The following is a 21,079-nucleotide window of genomic DNA, read 5'->3' on the forward strand; positions in this document are numbered from 1 at the left end:
AGTGAGTAACTGTATTTTAGATGAGCTGCCAGTTTTTAAAATATTTTTTTTTCATATAGCTGGGTATGAGTACTGTGATTTCATAAAGGAATATATCCCAAAGCCATGTTACCTGGAATATTAGTGGTTTATAAGATACATGGGTTTTGTTTTGTTTTGTGAAGAAATGGTAAGCTCACTAATTTAGGTTTAACTGGGATCTGTCTTTCTGTTTTTCATTTGGCTGCTTGCTTTTTGATCATTTCCATTACACACTGGGGTAGAAAAAAGCCAGCCAGCACATTTGTCAATTACATTTTTGTAGGTGGGCTTTGAATGTAGGCAGGAACATTTGAGTGACTAAAATTCCTATCCCTTCGGGGTACAATATTTTGGGTAGATACGGAAATTACATTTATTTGACACAAACTGTATACGTAAAAGCATTTAGATGTCTTTGCAATCACATAGGATTTGTGTGAAATAGAAACTTCATGTTTTAGAGGAAATATGTCAAGAATCTTCATTGATAAGGGGACTCATTTATCTAATGATTCTACATAGTTGCATCATTTGAAAATGTGATTTATTAGTGATAATATATAACTATTCATTTTATTGCCTGAAGTGATTGTTCTATAGTGGTTTTTTTTTTTTTTAAGATTTTATTTATTTATTTGACAGAGAGATAGAGAGCACAAGTAGGCAGAGTGGCAGGCAGAAGGAGAGGGAAAAGCAGGCTCTCCATGGAACGGGGAGCCCGACGTGGGGCTCAATCCCAGGACCCTGGGATCATGACCTGAGCTGAAGGCAGCCGATTAACCCACTGAGCCACCCAGGCGCCCCTGTTCTATAGTGTTTTTGTTTTGTTTTTTGTTTCGTTTTTTAAAGATTTTATTTATTTGACAGAGAGAGACACAGTGAGAGAGGGAACACAAGCAGGGGGAGTGGGAGAGGGAGAAGCAGGCTTCCCGTAGAGCAGGGAGCCCGATGCGGGGCTCCATCCCAGGACCCTGGGATCATGACCTGAGCCGAAGGCAGACGCTTAATGACTGAGCCACCCAGGCGCCCCTGTTCTTTAGTGTTAATATGACATGGTACAATATCCAAAAAAGTGGTACTTAAGTATTCTTTGGAGGCAGTACTGTTTTAGAATCTTAATAGCAGCTGTAGATTCTCTCAGCTGAAAACTTAACACATACATAAAATTTATACACAATTTCACCCTATACTTACATTCCCCCACTCTACCAAGCTAAGAAACTAGTGAAAAATTTCCAGTGTTACATGAAAGTATCTACCTTTTCTTTTATTCTTTGCCTTGTTTCAGAAAGGATTTATGATGCCTTAATTAAGATGCAAATAAAATAAAGCAAAATAAATCAAATTAAAGCAAATAAGAAAATGAGGAAAAGGGAAAATAAGATTAAGAAGATTAATCTAGAACCAAGATTTAGGTTAATATGACAAATTTATGCCACCAAACTTTTGGTATTTGCGAAAGCTGTTACATTTTGTGTATTTATAACATTTTTAAACTTCAGTAAATTCTTGCCAAATACCAGGAAATATGTGATCATATTTTTGCTTAAGCTACAAATTAGAAGCATTAATTGAAGACTACAAGATAATTTTTTAAATGAAAACAAAGTCTTGGAACCTCTTGAATAGGTTATAGTCATTACCCATATAATAAGCGAAATCTGTTCTACAGACTTTTCAAATAGCTTACATCGGGATAGGCAAACTGCATCTGGCCCACCTCTTGTGTTTGTAATAATGTTACACACAGCCACACCCATTCATTTAGGTATTCAGTGGCTGCTTTCACACTATGATGGCAGGGTTGAAAGGTTGCCGTGGAGACTGTGTGGCCTGCAAGGTCTAAAATATTTACTATTTGACTCTTTTTAGAAATTTTGCTAATTTCTACATTAGAGTATAGTAAATACTCTGATTTGAAAATACACGCACATCTCATTGCTTTTGCATTTATCATCACATCTCCCTATTTTCTCATAAAATACTCATTTTTCTCTCTGTAATGATTTCTCTAGTTCATGTAAATTATTCTTTGTACTGTGTACATGATGCATCTTACTTTGTTTACATTATTTTCTGTACCTTCCTCCTGTCTATCCCTCACTTGCTTCTTCCTGTGTCATTCTGATCTTATTAAAGCTTCCCAACTTTTTGGTCGCCTAGTGATACTCCATTGTATAATCTGGAACCCTGTGAACCACTGCCTTTTGATGTGGCGCGATTCCGAGGCCTGACGGCTTCTGTGTTGCTGGACCTCACATATCTGACTGGTATTCACGAAGACATGGGCAAACAGAGCACCAAGCGACATGAAAAGAAACACCGACATGAGTCTGAGGAGAAAGGGGATGTTGAGCAGAAAACCGAGAGTGAATCTGCTGTAGATACGCGAGCAGGCTTAACATCTGATGATGTCAAAAGTCAGGGTACCACAGCCTCCAAATCAGACAACGAAATAGCTTCATTTTCTTTAGATCCAACACTGCCAAGTGTGGAATCCCAACATCAGATAACAGAAGGAAAAAGAAAAAATCACGAACACATATCCAAAAACCATGACATAGCCCAGTCGGAAATCCGAGCAGTCCAGCTGTCCTATCTCTACCTCGGTGCTATGAAATCACTTAGTGCTCTTCTTGGCTGTAGTAAATATGCTGAGCTGTTGCTGATACCAAAGGTTCTGGCTGAAAATGGCCATAACTCAGACTGTGCAAGCTCTCCAGTCGTTCATGAAGATGTGGAGATGCGTGCAGCCTTGCAGTTCTTGATGCGACACATGGTGAAGCGAGCAGTCATGCGGTCACCCATAAAGAGAGCATTGGGATTAGCTGATCTGGAACGAGCTCAAGCCATGATCTATAAATTAGTGGTCCATGGGCTCTTGGAAGACCAGTTTGGGGGCAAAATTAAGCAAGGTATGTTACCTGCTTTTTTTTTCTTTTGTGTTGTTGAAATTATTTACAATGTCAGATATGATATATTCCCTAAGTGATTTATAAAAAAAATTTTTTTTAATGAAAGCTTTCACATTGTTTTTCCTTTGCAAAGCAAACAGTTCTTTTTTGTTTCTTTTATATTAATAATTATCTGTCTACTTATAATTTTCTATCTTAAACCTACACAAGCATAGAACTTAATAATCATTATTATATTTTGTAAAACTTAACTCATGCCGCAAAAGGTACTCAAATATTTATTGATCTGAATTGAGATGTATATTATTCTGATAACTTCTCAGAGATGTTTTATTTTATTTATTTATTTTAAATTTTATTTTGTTAGTCACCGTACATTACATCATTAGTTTTTGATGTAGTGTTCTATAATTCATTGTTTATGTATAACACCCAGTGCTCCATTCAATACGTGCCCTCCTTAATACCCATCACCGGGCTAACCCATCCCCCCACCCCCTCCCCTCTAAAACCCTCAGTTTGTTTCTCAGAGTCCATAGTCTCTCATGGTTCGTCTCCCACTCCGATGTCCCCCCCTTCATTTTTCCCTTCCTACTATCTTCTTTTTTTTTTTTTTAACATATAATGTATTATTTGTTTCAGAGATACAGGTCTGTGATTCATCAGTCTTACACAGTTCACAGCGCTCACCATAGCACATATCCTCCCCAATGTCCATCACCCAGCCACGCCATCCCTCCCACCCCCCACCACTCCAGCAACCCTCAGTTTGTTTCCTGAGATTAAGAATTCCTTGTATCAGTGAAATCATATGATACTTGTCTTTCTCTGATTGACTGACTTCGCTTAGCATAATACCCTCTAGTTCCATCCACGTCGTTGCAAAGGCAAGATTTCTTTTTTTTTTTTGATGGCTGCATAATATTCCATTGTGTATATATATATATATATATATATATATATATATATATACACCACATCTTCTTTATCCATTCATCTGTTGATGGACATCTTGGCTCTTTCCATAGTTTGGCTATTGTAGACATTGCTGCTATAAACATTGGGGTGCACGTGCCCCTTTGGATCAGTACATTTGTATCTTTGGGGTAAATAGTGCAATTGCTGGGTCGTAGGGTAGTGCAATTGCTGGGTTGTAGGGTAGCTCTATTTTCAACTTTTTGAGGAAACTCCAAACTGTTTTCCAGAGTGGCTGCACCAGCTTGCATTCCCACCAACAGTGTAGGAGGGTTCCCCTTTCTCCGCATCCTTGCCAACATCTATCGTTTCCTGACTTGTTAATTTTAGCCATTCTGACTGGTGTGAGGTGATATCCCATTGGGGTTTTGATTTGGATTTCCCTGATGCCGAGCGATATTGAGCATTTTTTCATGTGTCTGTTAGCCATTTGAATGTCTTCTTTGCAGAAATGTCTGTTCATGTCTTCTGCCCATTTCTTGATTGGGTTAGTTGTTCTTTGGGTGTTGAGTTTGATAAGTTCTTTATAGATTTTGGATACTAGCCCTTTATCTGATACGTCATTGCAAATATCTTCTCCCATTCTGTCGGTTGTCTTTTGGTTTTGTTGACTGTTTTCTTTGCTGTGCAAAAGCTTTTTATCTTGATGAAGTCCCAATAGTTCATTTTTGCCCTTGCTTCCCTTGCCTTTGGTGATGTTTCTAGGAAGAAGTTGCTGTGGCTGAGGTCCAAGAGGTTGCTGCCTGTGTTCTCTTCTAGGATTTTGATGGATTCCTGTCTCACATTTAGGTCTTTCATCCATTTTGAATCTGTGTGTGGTGTAAGGAAACAGTCCAGTTTCATTCTTCTGCATGTGGCTGTCCAATTTTCCCAACACCATTTGTTGAAGAGACTGTCTTTTTTCCATTGGACATTCTCAGAAACATTTTAAAGTACTACTTTTATAGATTCTGCATTGTAGATTCTGTATTATTTTATTTTTTATCTTCACCTTTGGGGATAATATGAATTCTGAGATAAAAATGAGATATATTCAGTAAATGTTTAGTGAGTGTTTGGTATGTGCCAGGTACTCTTCTTGGTTCTGGGGAGCCAGCACCAAACAAAACAAAGTCCCTTGCCTTCATGGAGCTTCAGTTCTTTTTTTCTTTCTTCCCTTCCTCTTCCTCCTTCCTTCCTTTTTCCCTTACTCCCTTTCTTCCTGTCATAGATTAGACAGTAAATAGGCAGAGAGAAGTGCATGTTGTATATGAACAGGAGTATTAAGATCATGATTATGAAGGTATGTGGCCATTTGGCAACCCTAATAGAATTAGCTATATTTGTGGCAACTGCTATCTTTTTTTTTTTTTTCTTAAGGTTTTATTTTAGAGAGAGAGAGAACAAGTAGAGGGGGGGCCGGAAGGCAGAGGGAGAGGGGAAGCAGACTCCCTGCTGAGCACAGAGCGAGAGGGGCTTGATCTCACAACCCCAAGATCATGACCCTGAGCCAAAATCAAGTGGACACTTAACTGACTGAGCCACCCAGGCACCCCACTGCTATCTTGATATTATGTTTATTTGTAAGCTCTTAGATGTTTTAATTAATTTTTTTAAACTCTTGGGAGTAGTTTATTTTGTGAGGCATTGCTCTGTTTAGAGCATGGGGTTTCTGTCTAGATTTGTATTGTATTTACATGTATTACATGTATTTACATGTCTTCATCTTTGCATGCTTGAAGACTAAAGATAGGCATCAAAATCAAAGTGCTAAGGAAACACAGTTTTAGTGATTAGTGATTAGATATCTAGTCAAATCTTACAAGCAAAAGTGAGACTATTTTTTTGTTTTTAAGAGAACCTTCTCTAAAAAATGAGTAATTGCAAAAGCTTGTTACCTTATTATCTGTAGAGTTTATAACAGTGGGTACAGTAGTGAATACAAGGATATATACATGCAAGAACATTAAAAAATATTTCATAGAAATTGGTACTTATGAAATAGATTTAGAAACTTCTCAAATTAAATGTTAAAAGTTTTCCATTCCCTTGTCACTTGTGAAGAAACAAATCCTTAATACTTTTTTAATATTTACCATGGTTTACAGAAATTGATCAACAAGCTGAAGAAAGTGACCAAGCCCAGCAGGCACAGACGCCGGTTACCACTAGCCCATCAGCCTCGAGCACAACTTCCTTTATGAGCAGCTCACTGGAGGACACCACGACTGCCACCACTCCAGTCACTGACACAGAAACAGTACCTGCATCTGAATCCCCAGGAGTGATGCCACTTAGTCTTCTCAGGTAGGGAAGTTGACTTTAACATCTGCCATATTGATGCCTGTGATTTTGATCTCACGATCATTCTCTTATAAACAATGTGCCTAACTAAAAGCATTCTAGAGCTAGAAGGAACCTAAGAGATCATAGAGTCAAAGCCAATTTGCTGAAGTTGGGAATGTTCTTCAGAAGTTTAATAACTTGCCCAAAGTCTCACAGCCAGTTTAGAAGTGGCTGATCTATCTCCCGTGCCACTGGCAGATACTCTAGCCGTCTATCTCCTTATAATAATCTTTTTTTTGGGCTAGGTTTTTGAATATTTTTTTCCTCAAAAAGTAAATGCTTGTATTGAATATTAGAGCTTCAAGATAGAATGCACTTCCATGGAAATAATTTTCTCAGGTTATTTCCCTTTTAAACATTATTTCTTAATTATACTTTTATTCTTGTAAGATCAAACAAGTCTACTCAAATGAAAGAGCATGTCTTATGATACTTCTTCAGCCAACCCTATTTTAGTAGGTTTGTAAATTCCAAATAATGTTTAAGTTTCTTTTTGCTTCAGTTTGCCAGGTATATTCACAAAATGAAAAATTTTGAGAGAAAATCGTTAGGAAGGGACTATTTTGTGAGCTCCCTTAACTAGGGCTTAAGTGAAATAAAGGGCAGTAGAATGGTTAGTCTCCTTTTTTCTTCTTTCTTTACCCCCTTCCCTTAATTGACAGGTTATTATTATTCCTAGGGTATAGACTGACATCTTAGAGAGTAGAAGAGAGAGGGGCTATTATCGTAATGCTTCTTAATTTTTGGTGTCCACAAGAACCACCTGGGAGGCTTTTTAAAGCTCTGGCTCTATCCCCCTGTAGTCTCATTCAGTAGGGCTGGTGGGGCACACAGTTTGCATTTGAATTGAGGGTCCCCAGTGATTCTGATGCAGTGGTCTTCAGCTCACACACTGAGAGTTACTGCTCTGCTCTTGGGCCGGAACACTCATCCTGGCAGTTACCAATGCCCAGTCCACACACATCTTAGCTCTCTCATTGAGTAACAGTTCCAGGAGATACTTCTGTTCAAGAAAGAAGGAAGAGAGGAATAATAGGATATTCTAATACGGTTTTTAATCCTTGTTGCCTTCCAAGCTGTGCTGTGCAGGCATGGGATTCCCTGGTAAAATAACATTTCCTTGCTTTCACAGGCATTCACAGACCTTGTGACTCCTCCTTTGTCCTCAGTCTTTGTTTGCCTGCTGTTAGAGCTGCAGTTGTGTTTGCCTGGCTAAACATCATTTAACACTAGAAGAATCTGGGAACAACTGCCCCCTCTGTGAATATCATTGTATCAGTTATTCGACTGGGTAGACAATGCTTTATTGATGCTCAAAAAGTTATTAGTTTTGTTGGATAAATCTTAAGAGTAGACAGTTGATGAGGATCTTCCTGAACCTTATTCTTTAGCCAATGTCTGCCTTCTCAGCCTGAGAGGGGCTGCCTTTCTTCTGCCTTTCCCCTCTAGACAGCTGGCATACCATTCATACGCTGTTTTCAGTTGTGCTGGGGGCTGGGCAGTTACCTTTTCTTTCCATAACTTACCTATTGACTATTACTTTATTCATGTGAATAATTTCATGGCTAGCTAGTAAATTTATATTTGAAGTAACTGTAAGTTAGCTATCTTTAAAAGTCTTTATTCTCTAACTACTATATCCCTACCAAAATACCACTGTCATCTTGGTATTATAGTAGAAGGAAAGCTCCGTGAAGGCAGGGATTTTTTAAAATCTATTTTGTTAATTGCTGTATTCCCCGCACCTGCTATGTTGCTGGCATTTTGCTGAACAAATAATATGGTATTACTACTTTTATGGTAAAAAGTGTCCTATTAGATAGTAATTATTAAAATTATTGGGAGTCTTTCTCCCCTCCCCATTAAACTATAGCTAACTTCATGTAGTTTTCCAGGTTGAATATTCTTCTATAAGAGGACTGTGATATATATATTATTTTCTAATTGGATTTTTATGCTAACTATTGTTGTTTTCTTAAAGGCAAATGTTCTCTAGTTACCCAACTACCACTGTACTTCCCACACGTCGCGCACAGACTCCTCCAATATCATCGTTACCAACCTCTCCTTCTGATGAAGTAGGAAGGAGGCAAAGCTTAACCTCTCCTGATTCCCAGTCAGCAAGGCCGGCTAACCGCACAGGTGTGTGTGCTGTCATGCACTGTGACACCCAAACCTCTTGGCATTCCTGATAGGTGGGACTTGATAACTTGGGCATTGGGTTTTGTCTCATTGAAGGTAAAACAGTGATTTTAATAAAGGGGGGGGAATCTGTCCTATCAAACTGAACCGTCTTTTTTATTTTGAAGCTGTAGATTGAATTATGGCTACTTGGGAGAGAAATAGTGTACTCTACATCCGTCGTATCAGACCCTTCTTATTTTCTAATATAGACACTTTTAGTGCTATGAATTTCCCTTAAGCATTGCTTTTGCTTCAACCCACACATTTTGAGATGCTGTGTTTTCATTTTCATTCAGCTTAAAGTACTTTCTAATTTACCATGGATATCTCCTTTGACAGTTTGGATCATTTGGAAGTATGTTATTTTGTTTCCAGATATTTAGGAATTTTCCAGATGTCTCTCTCTTACTGATTTCTAATTTAATTTCATTGTTATCAGAGAACATATCTTGTATAATTTGAATTCTGTTAAATTTGTTGAGACTTACTTTATGGCCCAGAATATGGTCTGTTTTGATAAATATTCCATGTGTACTTGGAAAAAATGTGTATTATGCTGTTGTTGAGTAGAGTGTCATGTAAATTGTTGGTTAGGTCAGGGTTGATTGTTATGTTCAAGTCTTCTTTATCTTTACTGATTTTTGGTCTACTTATTCTATCATTTATTGATAGTGTTTAAATCTCTGACTGTAATTGTGGATTTGTTTATTTCCTCTTTCATTTATTAGTTTTTGTTTCATGTATTTTAAAATTCTCTTTAGGTCCATAAATATTTAAGGTTCTTAAGTCTTCTTAATGAATTGACCTCTTTATCATTATGAAATGACTGTCTTTACCCCTGATAATATTCTTTGCCCTTAAATCTGCTTTATCTGGTATAAATATAGCCACTTACTTTTTTTTTAAATTACTTTTAGTATCATATGTCTTCTCCCATCATTTTACCTTTAACTTTTTTGTGTCTTTATATTTAAAATGGGTTTCTTAAAGGCAGCCTATTGTTGGGTCTTGCTTTTGGTGGTGGTGGGGGGTGTTTCCTTGCTTTTTTAATCCAACCTGATATTCTCTGCCTTTTAATTGGTGTGTTTAGACCATTTACATTGAATGTGATAATTGTATGGTTGTGTTTAAATTTGTCATCTTTCTGTTCATGTCATCTGTTCTTTGTTCTTTTCTTCCTCTGTTTCTACCTTCTTTGGATTAAATTAATATTTCATTTTATCTTCTTTGTTGGCTTATTAGCTATACTTTATATTGTATTTTTAGAGATTACTTTCAGGTGTATATTATATATCTTTAATTATCACAGGCTGTCTTCAAGTAGTGTTATCATGTATATTTAAAAAAATCTAACAGTGGTATGCTTTTATTTCCTCTCAGTCTTTGAACTTTTATTATACATTTATATATAATATGTTATAAAGCCCCATAATACATTGTTATCATTTTTTTAAAGATCTGTTTATTTATTTTGGTGGGGAGAGGAAGATGGAGCAGGAGAGAGAGACTTTCAAGCAGATTCCTCACTGAGCACGGAGTCTGATGTAGGGGTCGATCTCATGACCCTGAAATCATGACCTGAGCTGAAATCTAGAGTTGGACACTTAACCAACTGAGACACCTAGGCATCCTTACATTGTTACTATTTTTGCTGTGAACAAAAGAGATTTGAAAACTAAAGTGTGTATTTTATATTTACCCACATAATTCCCAGTTCTGAGATACTTTATTCCTTTATGTGGATCCAGATTTCCAGGTGGTATCATTTCCTTCTGCTATCCCTTTAACATTTCTTGTAATGGTCTACTAGTGATGAATTCTTTTGGCTCTTATATATCTGAAAGAGTTTATTTCACTGTCATTTTTGAAAAATATTTTCATTGGATATAGAATTCTAGATTGATAGTTTTTTTTCTTTCAGTACTTTTAGATCCTCTGCTATCTTCTGGCTTGCATGTTTCCAATGATAAATTTTCTATCATTCTAATCTTGGTGTAATATGCCTTTTTCTATGGGTGCTTTTAAGATTTTTCTGTTTTATCACTAGGCTTAAGCAGTTTGATTTGACCTGCCCTGACATAGCTTTCTTCAATTTTCTTGTGCTTGGGGTTTGTTGAGCTTCTTGGATTTGTAGATTTAGAGTTGTCATTAAATTTGGAAATTTTTAATCCATTATTTTTTCAGATTTTTTTCTTCTGTTACATTCCTCCATTTCAGTATCTGTGGTTATGGGTATACAACACCACTTGAAGTTGTCCCACAGATCACTAATGCTTTGATTTTTTTTAATGTCTTTTTTCTATGTTTCCATTTTTGATAGTTTTTGTTGTTGTGTCATCTGGTCATTAATCTTTTCTTTGTAGTGTTTAATTGTTCATAATCCCATCCAGTGTATTTTTCCATTCAGACATTGTCATTTTCATAACTAGAAGTTGAGTGTAGATTTTTTTTTTAATTTTTTATGTTTTTAACATGCTTAATCTTTTCTCTGCCTTATCAATCAAGTACATGGAATAACAGTTTTCATTGTTAGAATAGTTATGTTCTGTAAAGTTTGTGAACACTGAATTAGTGAAAACTGAACTATTGCTCCTCAGGGAAATACAGGGCTAGGTTTCTGTGAGCTTCTTTTTTTTTTTTTAAAGATTTTATTTATTTATTTGAGACAAAGAATGAGAGAGAGAGAGCATGAGACGGGGGAGGGTCAGAGGGAGAAGCAGACTCCCTGCCGAGCAGGGAGCCCGATGCGGGACTCGATCCCGGGACTCCAGGATCATGACCTGAGCCGAAGGCAGTCGCTTAACCAACTGAGCCACCCAGGCGCCCGGTTTCTGTGAGCTTCTGATCACATTTTGTCAGCTGATCAATATATAGCCTTATTTTATGTGTGTTTATATTTAAAGACATTCTATTTAATATATATTGTTGATTCATTACATCGAACTCATGACCCAAAAACACCATAACTCGTGCCTGAATGAAATTTATCTGACATATATTTTTTTCATAAGGCATATTACAGCCTTCTTGGACTGAGAAACATTAGACAGTATTTCATCACTATGCTTGGAGGCCATTTTAAACAGTGAAATCACCAAGAAAAGGCACAAAAATGCAAAACACATGACACTAAATAGACCATGAAGAGGAGACTTGTTTATAGTCTCAGAGCTAAAACAAGAATGTAGAGCATCACCTGTTCTGTCTCAGCTGGGAACAAATGTGTCAGGAGACTGAAATGTTTTTGTCACTGTGTGCATGTAAATGAGTGTAAAAAGTGCCGTGAGTATTGATTTTGGAGTTACAAATTAACTCTAATGAGTAGATGAATTTTCAAATATGGAGTCCACAGAAAAGAGCAGTGAGTATTGATTTTGGAGTTACAAATTAACTTTAATGAGTAGATGAATTTTCAAATATGGAGTCCACAGAAAAGAGCATCAACTTTATACCTGTTTTAATATCCTTCTCTACTTATCGTTTATCTAATTTCTAGGTCTGTTTCTATTGACTGATTTTTCAACTCATTTTGAATTGTATTTTCTTGGGTTTTTTTTCATGTTTGGTGATTTTTTATTGAATATTAGACATTGTGAATTTTACCTTGTTGGGTGCTGAATAGTTTGTATTTATTTAAATTAGCCTTGTCATAGGATGTAGTTAAATTATTTGGGAATAATTTGATTCTCTCAAGGCTTCCTTTTAATCTTTGTTAGGAGGGACCAGGACAGCCGTTAGCTTGGCTGAATTTTTCCCCATCACTGAACCAATACCTTTCTTTGTATTCTATCCAGTGCCTAGTGTATCAAGAATTTTTTCTCTCTGGCTTGTGGTAACACAGATTCTTCCCAACCCTATGTAAGCCCCAAGGATTGTTCTGCCTGCTGTTTCTTGGTGATTCTTTCCCCAGCTCTGGATAGCTGCTGCATTAGCATCAGCTGAAGACTTGAGGGAAAGAGAAAGACCCTCTACACATTTTTGGAGTTCGCTTTCAGTGCAGCTCTCTTCTTTCCGTACAGCTCTCTCTTTTCTGGTATTCTACCCTGTGAACACTAGCAACCTGAATTCTCTACTCTTGTCTGCTCAATTCAGAGAGACCACTGAGCTTAGCTTGAATTTGCCCTACCTGAACTGCAGCTTGGAAATTCTCTCCAGGAAGTAGGCTGAGGCAGTTGTACACCTTGCCTAGTTTGATTTCCTTCTCTCAGGGATCACTGTCCTACACAGCCTGTTTGTCCAGTGTCCACAGACCATCATTTGATACATTCTATTTCTTCTTTTAGTTGTTGAAGGTAAATCCAGTCTCTCTTACTCCATGATGGCTAGAAGTAGAAGTCCATCAGATGTATCAGGCCTATTACCACTCTGGCAGTAGTGACATTTTTTAAGCAAAAATGGAAGTTGTCATTCTCCCTCCTTCCTTCTTCTTTCCTTCCTAATTCAATTCAAAAACATTAAGTGGGGCCAACCTAGGTAGGCTTTCATGCCAGCAGATTTGAGAGGTAGGTGGCATAGTGGTCCAGATTGGGGGTATCAGCCAGATTGGAGTGAAGGAAACTTCTTGTCTGTGGGAGTGGCCTAGCATAGGGTATTGGAGTCCCAGGTCATGGAGGAAATGTCCACATAGCTCGGCACTAGGGATCAAGGCCATGCAGGGTGCAGAAGGCTTCTATCAGCACTGTCCACTGAGAGGGCCTAGGAGCAGTGATGCTTTAGTAGCAATAAGCACACCTAGTGCCAAGATCCTGTCTTCTAAATACCATTCTTTACTAAAAGGGAACTCTGATCTTCTGGCAGAAATGGCTGATTTCAGGGTTAAGTATGAGATGAGCCTGGAATAGCTTGTGCAAGAAAGTGATAAAGTACTCAAAGAATGATGGGCACATGCCTCAAGGATATAGAAACCCAACTGAAGGGGCTTCCACTAGCCAAATCTGGGATGTTTGGGGCATCAAAATAAAAATCATAATTACAGTAACATATAATAACCCATGAATACAATGAGAATCTATAACCCTATACTGTTGGAGAAAGTAGACTGATAAATCTGAAAGCAATGATAGAATTGGGAAATCCTCATTTGTCAACCATCATCATCATCATAATTAATTCAGCCAGTAAACATTAATGGGTGCTAGTGAATCTAACTTTGACGAGGAATGGGATATTTACATATTCTCATAGTTCCTCCCAACAAATATTTATTACAAAGGGGAAAAAATAAGAGTACTTTTATAGTGGGGAAACCTGGCCGATACCAGCTTAACTCAAGTGATCAAAGTTAGTATCACCAGTAATGGGACAAGTTGAAATCATGTACCATTTAATAGAATTCAGTGAGTAGAAGGCAGCATCAGTTTTGTGGTACTCCTGCCAAATCATGAAGAGACAGCAGACAAACCCAAATTGAGTGACTTTCTATCATATAAGAGGTCTGTAATCTTCAAAGTATCAAAGTAATTGAAGGAGATGGAAGAGATAGGAAAACTAAATGCAAGGATGATCCTGGATTGGATCCTTTACTGTCCAGAACGTTATCAGGACATCTAGTGAAACTAGAATGGGATCTGGATTAGATGTTGACATTGTTAATTTCCTTACTTCAGTGGTGTGTTATGCAGAACAGTGTCCTTATTTGTAGGAGTTGATATGTTAGAGTATTTAGGGGAGTTGGAGCATCATGTCTGCTACTTACTCTCCAGTGGGTCAGGGGTAAAAGAATTCTTTTGTACTATGCTTGCAAATTTCCATTAAGTTTGAACATTTTTGTAAGTAAGAAACTATTTCAAAATAAAACATTTAAAATTTTTTCAGCAGCTTTATTTTGTGTTAGCTTTATGAAAAACCTTAAAAAGCTGTAAGTTAATCATATTAGCTATAACTTAATCACAGGTTAATCATGACCTGAACAGAAATCAAGAATTGGACGCTTGACAGACTGAGCCACCCAGGCACCCCACGAATTCTTAATAGAAAAAAATTTCATTAAAGTTGTACAGTATTAATAAATTGGGGACTTATGGTGTAGGGACACTTTTTATTCATGGTATGTAGTGATATAGGCTCTTATTCTCTTTCTTTTGTCTCAGCCTTGTCAGACCCCAGCAGTAGACTTTCAACTTCTCCTCCTCCTCCAGCAATTGCAGTACCCTTGCTGGAAATGGGGTTCTCTCTCCGGCAGATTGCCAAAGCCATGGAAGCCACAGGTAGGACACATTTTTACATATCTGTATATGTGGATATGAGAAGCCTGGTATTATTGAGGGTGATATATTTTTTAAGAGACCATAAAGCCAATTTAGTTACAGTGGCATTGTAGCAGACACTGTTAAACTGATACCCTGAATAACTAATTATGTCACCCCAAATCAGTATCATACTTTTCTTTTTCCCTCTTCAGGTGCTCGAGGAGAGGCTGATGCCCAAAACATCACTGTCCTTGCCATGTGGATGATAGAGCACCCTGGGCATGAGGATGAGGAGGAGCCCCAGTCAGGCAGCACAGCAGACTCAAGGCACGGAGCAGCAGTCCTAGGCAGTGGTGGGAAGTCAAATGACCCCTGTTATTTGCAGTCACCAGGAGACATCCCATCAGCTGATGCTGCTGAAATGGAAGAAGGCTTTAGTGAAAGGTGAGATTCCAATTTCTGTATTTCTGTTTTATGTGGTATAAATGATAGTTCCAAGTGCCCCATTTATTTCCCCTCATAGATGCTTCTAATGGTGTGTAAAGTTGATAACTAGAGATATAAGGTGGATATTTCAGTTACAAGTTTATGTTTCTGTGAAGGGTAAAAAGGACATCACAAGTTTTGACTTGAATAGATGTTTTCATGGAAAAGGAAATAATTTTTATATAAAATTAAGCTGAAAAGAGGAAACTGAAAATTAAAACAAGTTTTTCTGAAACAAAATAAACATTCTGATAAAATAATTTTATCTCTTATAAGTGATATAGAATGTTCATTTTTGTTTAAAGGTTTTATTTATTTATTTGACAGAGAGAGAGATAGCGAGAGAGGGAACACAAGCAGGGGGAGTAGGGGAGGGAGAAGCAGGATTCCCGCTGAGCAGGGAGCCCGATGCGGGTCTCGATCCCAGGACCCTGGGATCATGACCTGAGCCGAAGGCAGATGCTTAGCGACTGAGCCACCCAGGCGCCCCTAGAATGTTCATTTTAATATTGGAAATTAACTTAATGTGTATAGAAGTAGACTTTTAAATCTTTTCTTAATATAGATTTATATCTTCATTTTTTCTTTAGTTTTTAATATCTAGTACAATACACCATTTAAAAAAATTTTTTTTAAAGATTTTATTTATTTATTTGACAGAGAGAGACACAGTGAGAGAGGGAACACAAGCAGGGGGAGTGGGAGAGGGAGAAGCAGGCTTCCCGCAGAGCAGGGAGCCCCACGCGAGGCTTGATTCCAGGACCCTGAGATTTTTTTTTTTTTTAAGATTTTATTTATTTATTTGAGAGAGAGAATGAGAGAGAGAGAGCATGAGAGGGGGGAGGGTCAGAGGGAGAAGCAGACCCCCCGCCGAGCAGGGAGCCTGATGCGGGACTCGATCCCAGGACTCCAGGATCATGACCTGAGCCGAAGGCAGTCGCTTAACCAACTGAGCCACCCAGGCGCCCCCCTACACCATTTTTTTTAATTGTAAAAAGAATTCTGTGATAATGCATAGCCCGAGATGAGATGTAATAAAATACTCCACAGTTTTTCCCCAAATCCCCCCGCTTTAGTACTTTAAGTCTTCATTTTTCTTTGTAGCCCATCAAGTCATTTGGTTAACAAGGCTTGTGTCTTCTGTAATATGCAGATATTTTCTGACAAGCTCAGTGGATATTTTCATAACTTATTTTGAAATATGTTTCTCATAGGCAGGGATTCTCAATCATTTCAAATTTAAGTATTTAATCATTTAGAATTTAATTAAAACCATTGATCTCGTTTGGATTTGAACATGCATTAAGCATCATTTCCTTGTTGGCATAATTCATAATTAGATAGGGGCACCTGGCCAGGCTCAGTCAGTGGAGCATGCAGTTCTTGATGTTAGGGTCATGAGTTCAAGTTTTATGTTGGGCATAGAGCCTACTTAAAAAATAAATAAAAGTAAAAAAAAAATAGATAAAATTACTGCTCAGGGCAGTATGACATATTTATAATTTAGGAGCTTTTCCAAGGACAAAGATATGTTTCAGTTTTATTGTAAATATATTTTATTCTTGATACTGTTTGGAGGAAAACGCAATACCAAAAGCGAGCTTGTGCCTATGCTTTCCATTTATGGTGGTTCTTAAAAATTTGTGTTGCTTTCTAATTTGCACTTGTAGTCCTGATAATCTGGACCATACAGAGAATGCAGCTTCTGGAAGTGGACCACCAGCTAGGGGTCGCTCAGCAGTAACAAGAAGGCACAAGTTTGATTTAGCTGCTCGCACATTGCTAGCAAGAGCAGGTAATTGATATGTTTCACATCCTTCTGATGGTAAAAGTCATATAGTTTATTTATATTTGAAAGTCAGTGTGAAAGCAACATTAAAGATGTAAACTAATGATACTAAGTACTCAGGTCCTCCACATTAACAGAGTAGCTATTTGCATTTTACTATCTATTTACATAATTTTGCATTGAAATCACAGCATACATTCATAGATTTATTTTTAAGCTTCCTCTGGGTACAAAAGTCTATACTGGTTACTTGTAGATCCTGAGATTTTTCCTAAATATGCTTTCTGCTGTCAAGCAATTTATACTTTAAGAAGTGAAGATGCATGTTTAAAGTTTAACATTAATAGTGAGAAGGAGCTGAAAAGAGCACTGTGCCAAAATAGGCACTGGCTATTCTGATGTCCTCTGGGCCTTAGGGCTAAACTAGTAGGTAGGTAAGGCCCTAGATAAGCAAAAATAAATTCCATTGCTACTTTAGTAAAATACTTGCAGTATTATGCTCTAGACATGTGAAGTGTAATTTATAGGGGAACATATTTTCCAAACTAAAAACTAGGATATGTGGTTTGTTAAAATAGCATTTGATCTTTGAACTATTAAAACATAATTTTTTAGTGATTTATGGTAACAGAGAAGTTGAGATTGAGCTAGAAAATATAGGATGTGTAGTTAATATATAGTGAAAGGGACTGATTAAAAAAAATAATAACCCTAAAAGAATACTAACAGCCCATATTTATTGAATGTTTTTCTGTATTACATTATGAAGTATTTTACATGGATTATTTACTATTAACAGCCCTGTAGTTAGGAGTGCTCTTCCCCATTTTACAGAGAGGAAACACACGTGATAGGTAAAATTTTATGTTTATGGTCTGGAATCCCAGTAAATCAGCTGAGCTAGGCTCTTTCCTGCATGTATGGCAGTTAAGAACTGGCGAAATATTTAGAATTACTTATTCATGCAAATAAAATGCCTTTCTTGTTTTGTTCTGAGCGGGGTTATACCGCTCTGTGCAGGCCCACAGGAATCAAAGTCGGAGAGAAGGAATATCTTTGCAGCAAGACCCAGGGGCGCTGTATGACTTTAATTTAGATGAGGAATTGGAAATTGATCTTGATGATGAAGCGATGGAAGCTATGTTTGGACAAGACCTGACCAGTGGCAATGATATTCTGGGAATGTGGATCCCAGAGGTACTGGATTGGCCTACCTGGGTGTGTGTGATTGCAGCGGGGGCTGCTCTGACTTACTTTCCTGCCCTCCTGTTCATACGACTTACTAACCACAGCCTTGCCTAGAGTTGTTACACTCTGAAAAGTCTTATATCTCATCCTAAAGTTTGGGGCTCTAACGCTTGATGTTACTTTGATACCTACAGACTAGTAAGAAAAAGTCTCTCTTGCTTTCTCTGCACGATTTTATTGCTTCTCTCCCCAGACTAGATGAATAGAGCCATATAATGGTAATATTTGATTATAATATCAAAGATAGATTCCAAAACAGGCATCAGGTCCTAGTCAGCTGTGCTGGGTGTAGAACATGGCTGCTGTGCTCACCTTGCTGTCTGAATGCATGCTCTTCTCCTTCGTAGGTTCCACTTAATCACTGTAATGCCTCATTCTAACAACCAGTGCCACCTAGGTCTTGTAACTGCTTCCATCCAGGGCCAGGGTACATGATGGGTTTGTATGTTTTCGTTGTTTAGCATTATGCTTTTGTAGCAGGGAGACTGAAAACTTCACAGGTCTAAGTCCTACAGAAAAGAGCATCTACTGTATTACGTTAATAAGATAAATGAATCCAAATGACTTCTTAGAAATTCAGATAAGAGATATGCATGTTATGGCCAGATGAAAAGTAGCTTTATTAGGATTTTTTTAAAAATCATTTGAGATAGGGCTAATTGTCATTTTTATTAACTCCTCTCAGTAGGATAGTGAGTTACCTTTATTATAACTTACCAGATTGAGAAAGGGCAAAGAACACCTTCAGATTGTGAGATCTAAATTCTGATTTGAAAGAAATTTGTTACGTAACATTAGTGAACATCCTGCAAATACTCCAGCATATGTAAACGAAGTCATTAATACATAAATATCTATTTTCCTCTTCTTAATTTTATGTTAAATTGACTAATAATTTGATATGAAATTTTGTGCAGCATGTTTGTGAGTCTGAAGACAGGGAAGAAGTGGTGGTGTGTGAACTGTGTGAATGCAGCGTCGTCAGTTTCAATCAGCACATGAAGAGAAATCACCCTGGCTGTGGGCGCAGTGCAAACCGCCAGGGCTACCGCAGCAATGGCTCCTATGTGGATGGCTGGTTTGGTGGTGAATGTGGGAGTGGAAATCCATACTACCTGCTGTGTGGCAGCTGCAGGGAGAAGTACTTAGCCCTGAAGACCAAATCCAAGACAACAACTTCTGAAAGGTACCTTGAAATTGTATAGCTCTCCAAACCCTCTGAATGAAGAGTATAAAGTATCTCTCATCAAGACATGGGAATTACAGCTTTTTTCATGTGAGGAGTTACACTTAACCTTTCCTTAAGTCCCATGATTGCTGAATTGGGGTCAGGAAAGATGGAGGAGGTGGAGGAATTCATGTTTTGCCAGAGCTGGGAGCCTGTAGCCTAGGAACAGATTCTTCACTGGAGTTTGATTTCGTTAACCTTTGACTTGTTGGCAGGTTCTGGGCAGGACCCTTGCCTTAACCTTTAGGAAGCTTATGGTCAGTTTTTCTCATTGGTGTTTTTTACCCTGTTTTTGACCTCTTAATTAAGATATTTTTATTAATTAAAAAAATAGAGTTTAGATTGAATGAGCTTCCATGAAAACATTACTTCTTTATATCCTTGAATAGCAATTCATCTGTAGTGAATAGGATTTTTGCCCTTATTGACAACTATTAAAATCTTTACGGGTTCTGGAATAGGTTTTGATTAAGAGTTGTTGTAGGTGACCCAGAAACCTCCCCAGTAATTTGGTAAAATAGTCACTGATTTTTGTAAACCTGTGTGAACCTACATACCAGTAGTTTTTATTAGCGCATAACATGAAACACTTTTATTTTGTGTTGCTTTATTAATGACCTTTAAAAATGTTCTAATGCCTTAATTTGCATTTTTGGGTACTAACTGTTCTGTATAAAAATACAATGTTCTTCATGTTTGGTGCAGGTACAAGGGACAAGCTCCAGATCTAATTGGCAAGCAGGACAGTGTGTATGAAGGTAGTTGTTTTGAGAGCTTCTTTATTTTACATGTGTTTTTATATATACCTTCTGCTTAACATCTGTTACTAAAATTTACCTTTATGTGTATGTGTTTGTATTTAGGTACATGTTAACTTAAAACTTTCTGTAAAAAGCTCAAGGTAGTTTGAAAGCAACAGTCCTAGTTCTTAAAACCAAAGGAAAAGGACCTGGATTCAAATACTAGCTTGACCACAGAATGTTAATTTCTGTATGGCATATTTTTTTTCAAATTTTTTCTCTAATTGAGAAAAATAAATAAAAAATTGAAGACAGCATGAATTTATCTGGAGCATTCATTTCCTTGAAATCATCATCTCTAATGATTATGGACAGGGTTAAGAAGTCTTTGCTGACCCCATAACAATAGCTTGTATTAGTTGAAACCTCCATTACCAGCTGTAACGTTTGCTATTGTTTTAAGTGGGTTTGGCTGCTCTGGCTCCTTTTCCCTTAGACTCTCACTATGCCTCAGGAGTGCACTTTGGTTGGGTCACCAAGGAGACGGCGCCATAATTCATCTTGTGGGCACTGGGCTTTCCTTCCATCTGCATTTTAGACATATCTCATAGTAACCATTGCCAGTAGAGTTGTGTCATGTTTATATTCACATACCATACATTTATTTATTTAAATTCCAGAAGACTGGGACATGTTGGATGTTGATGAAGATGAAAAGCTAACGGGTGAAGAAGAATTTGAATTACTTGCTGGACCACTTGGTTTAAACGACCGACGCATTGTACCAGAACCAGTTCAGTTCCCCGACAGTGATCCCTTGGGAGCATCGGTAGCAATGGTAACTGCTACCAACAGTATGGAAGAGACTCTGATGCAAATAGGTAAACTGAAATGCTAATTGGCGTGGATTTCATAGAGTCTATATTAATTTGTTTCTTAGGTTAGGTGGTAAATAATAACACATTGTTCCACCCCATCAA

At 37.6% G+C, this 21,079-nt stretch overlaps 1 protein-coding gene across 12 annotated transcripts in view; it reads left to right on the top strand.

Annotated features, from left to right (window-relative positions):
- Positions 1 to 21,079, top strand: part of HERC1 (HECT and RLD domain containing E3 ubiquitin protein ligase family member 1) — a 190,223-nt gene that overhangs the window by 126,500 nt on the left and 42,644 nt on the right. For 9 of the 12 annotated variants that reach the window (XM_064570326.1, XM_064570331.1, XM_045899900.3 and 6 more), the window contains 10 exons: positions 2,161 to 2,936; positions 5,999 to 6,197; positions 8,218 to 8,378; positions 14,510 to 14,626; positions 14,821 to 15,052; positions 16,765 to 16,889; positions 17,881 to 18,101; positions 19,049 to 19,317; positions 20,065 to 20,117; positions 20,780 to 20,980. In XM_064570326.1, the coding sequence (XP_064426396.1) occupies positions 2,161 to 2,936; positions 5,999 to 6,197; positions 8,218 to 8,378; positions 14,510 to 14,626; positions 14,821 to 15,052; positions 16,765 to 16,889; positions 17,881 to 18,101; positions 19,049 to 19,317; positions 20,065 to 20,117; positions 20,780 to 20,980 (2,354 nt within the window). The remainder of the gene's footprint in view (positions 1 to 2,160; positions 2,937 to 5,998; positions 6,198 to 8,217; positions 8,379 to 14,509; positions 14,627 to 14,820; positions 15,053 to 16,764; positions 16,890 to 17,880; positions 18,102 to 19,048; positions 19,318 to 20,064; positions 20,118 to 20,779; positions 20,981 to 21,079) is intronic. The other 3 variants (XM_064570333.1, XM_064570334.1, XM_064570335.1) reach the window with 3 other exon arrangements.

This window comes from Mirounga angustirostris, unplaced genomic scaffold (genome assembly GCF_029215605.1).
Source record: "Mirounga angustirostris isolate CCGP_5_RB_7025 unplaced genomic scaffold, mMirAng1.0.hap1 SCAF_9, whole genome shotgun sequence".
Classification (NCBI taxonomy): Eukaryota; Metazoa; Chordata; class Mammalia; order Carnivora; family Phocidae; genus Mirounga; species Mirounga angustirostris.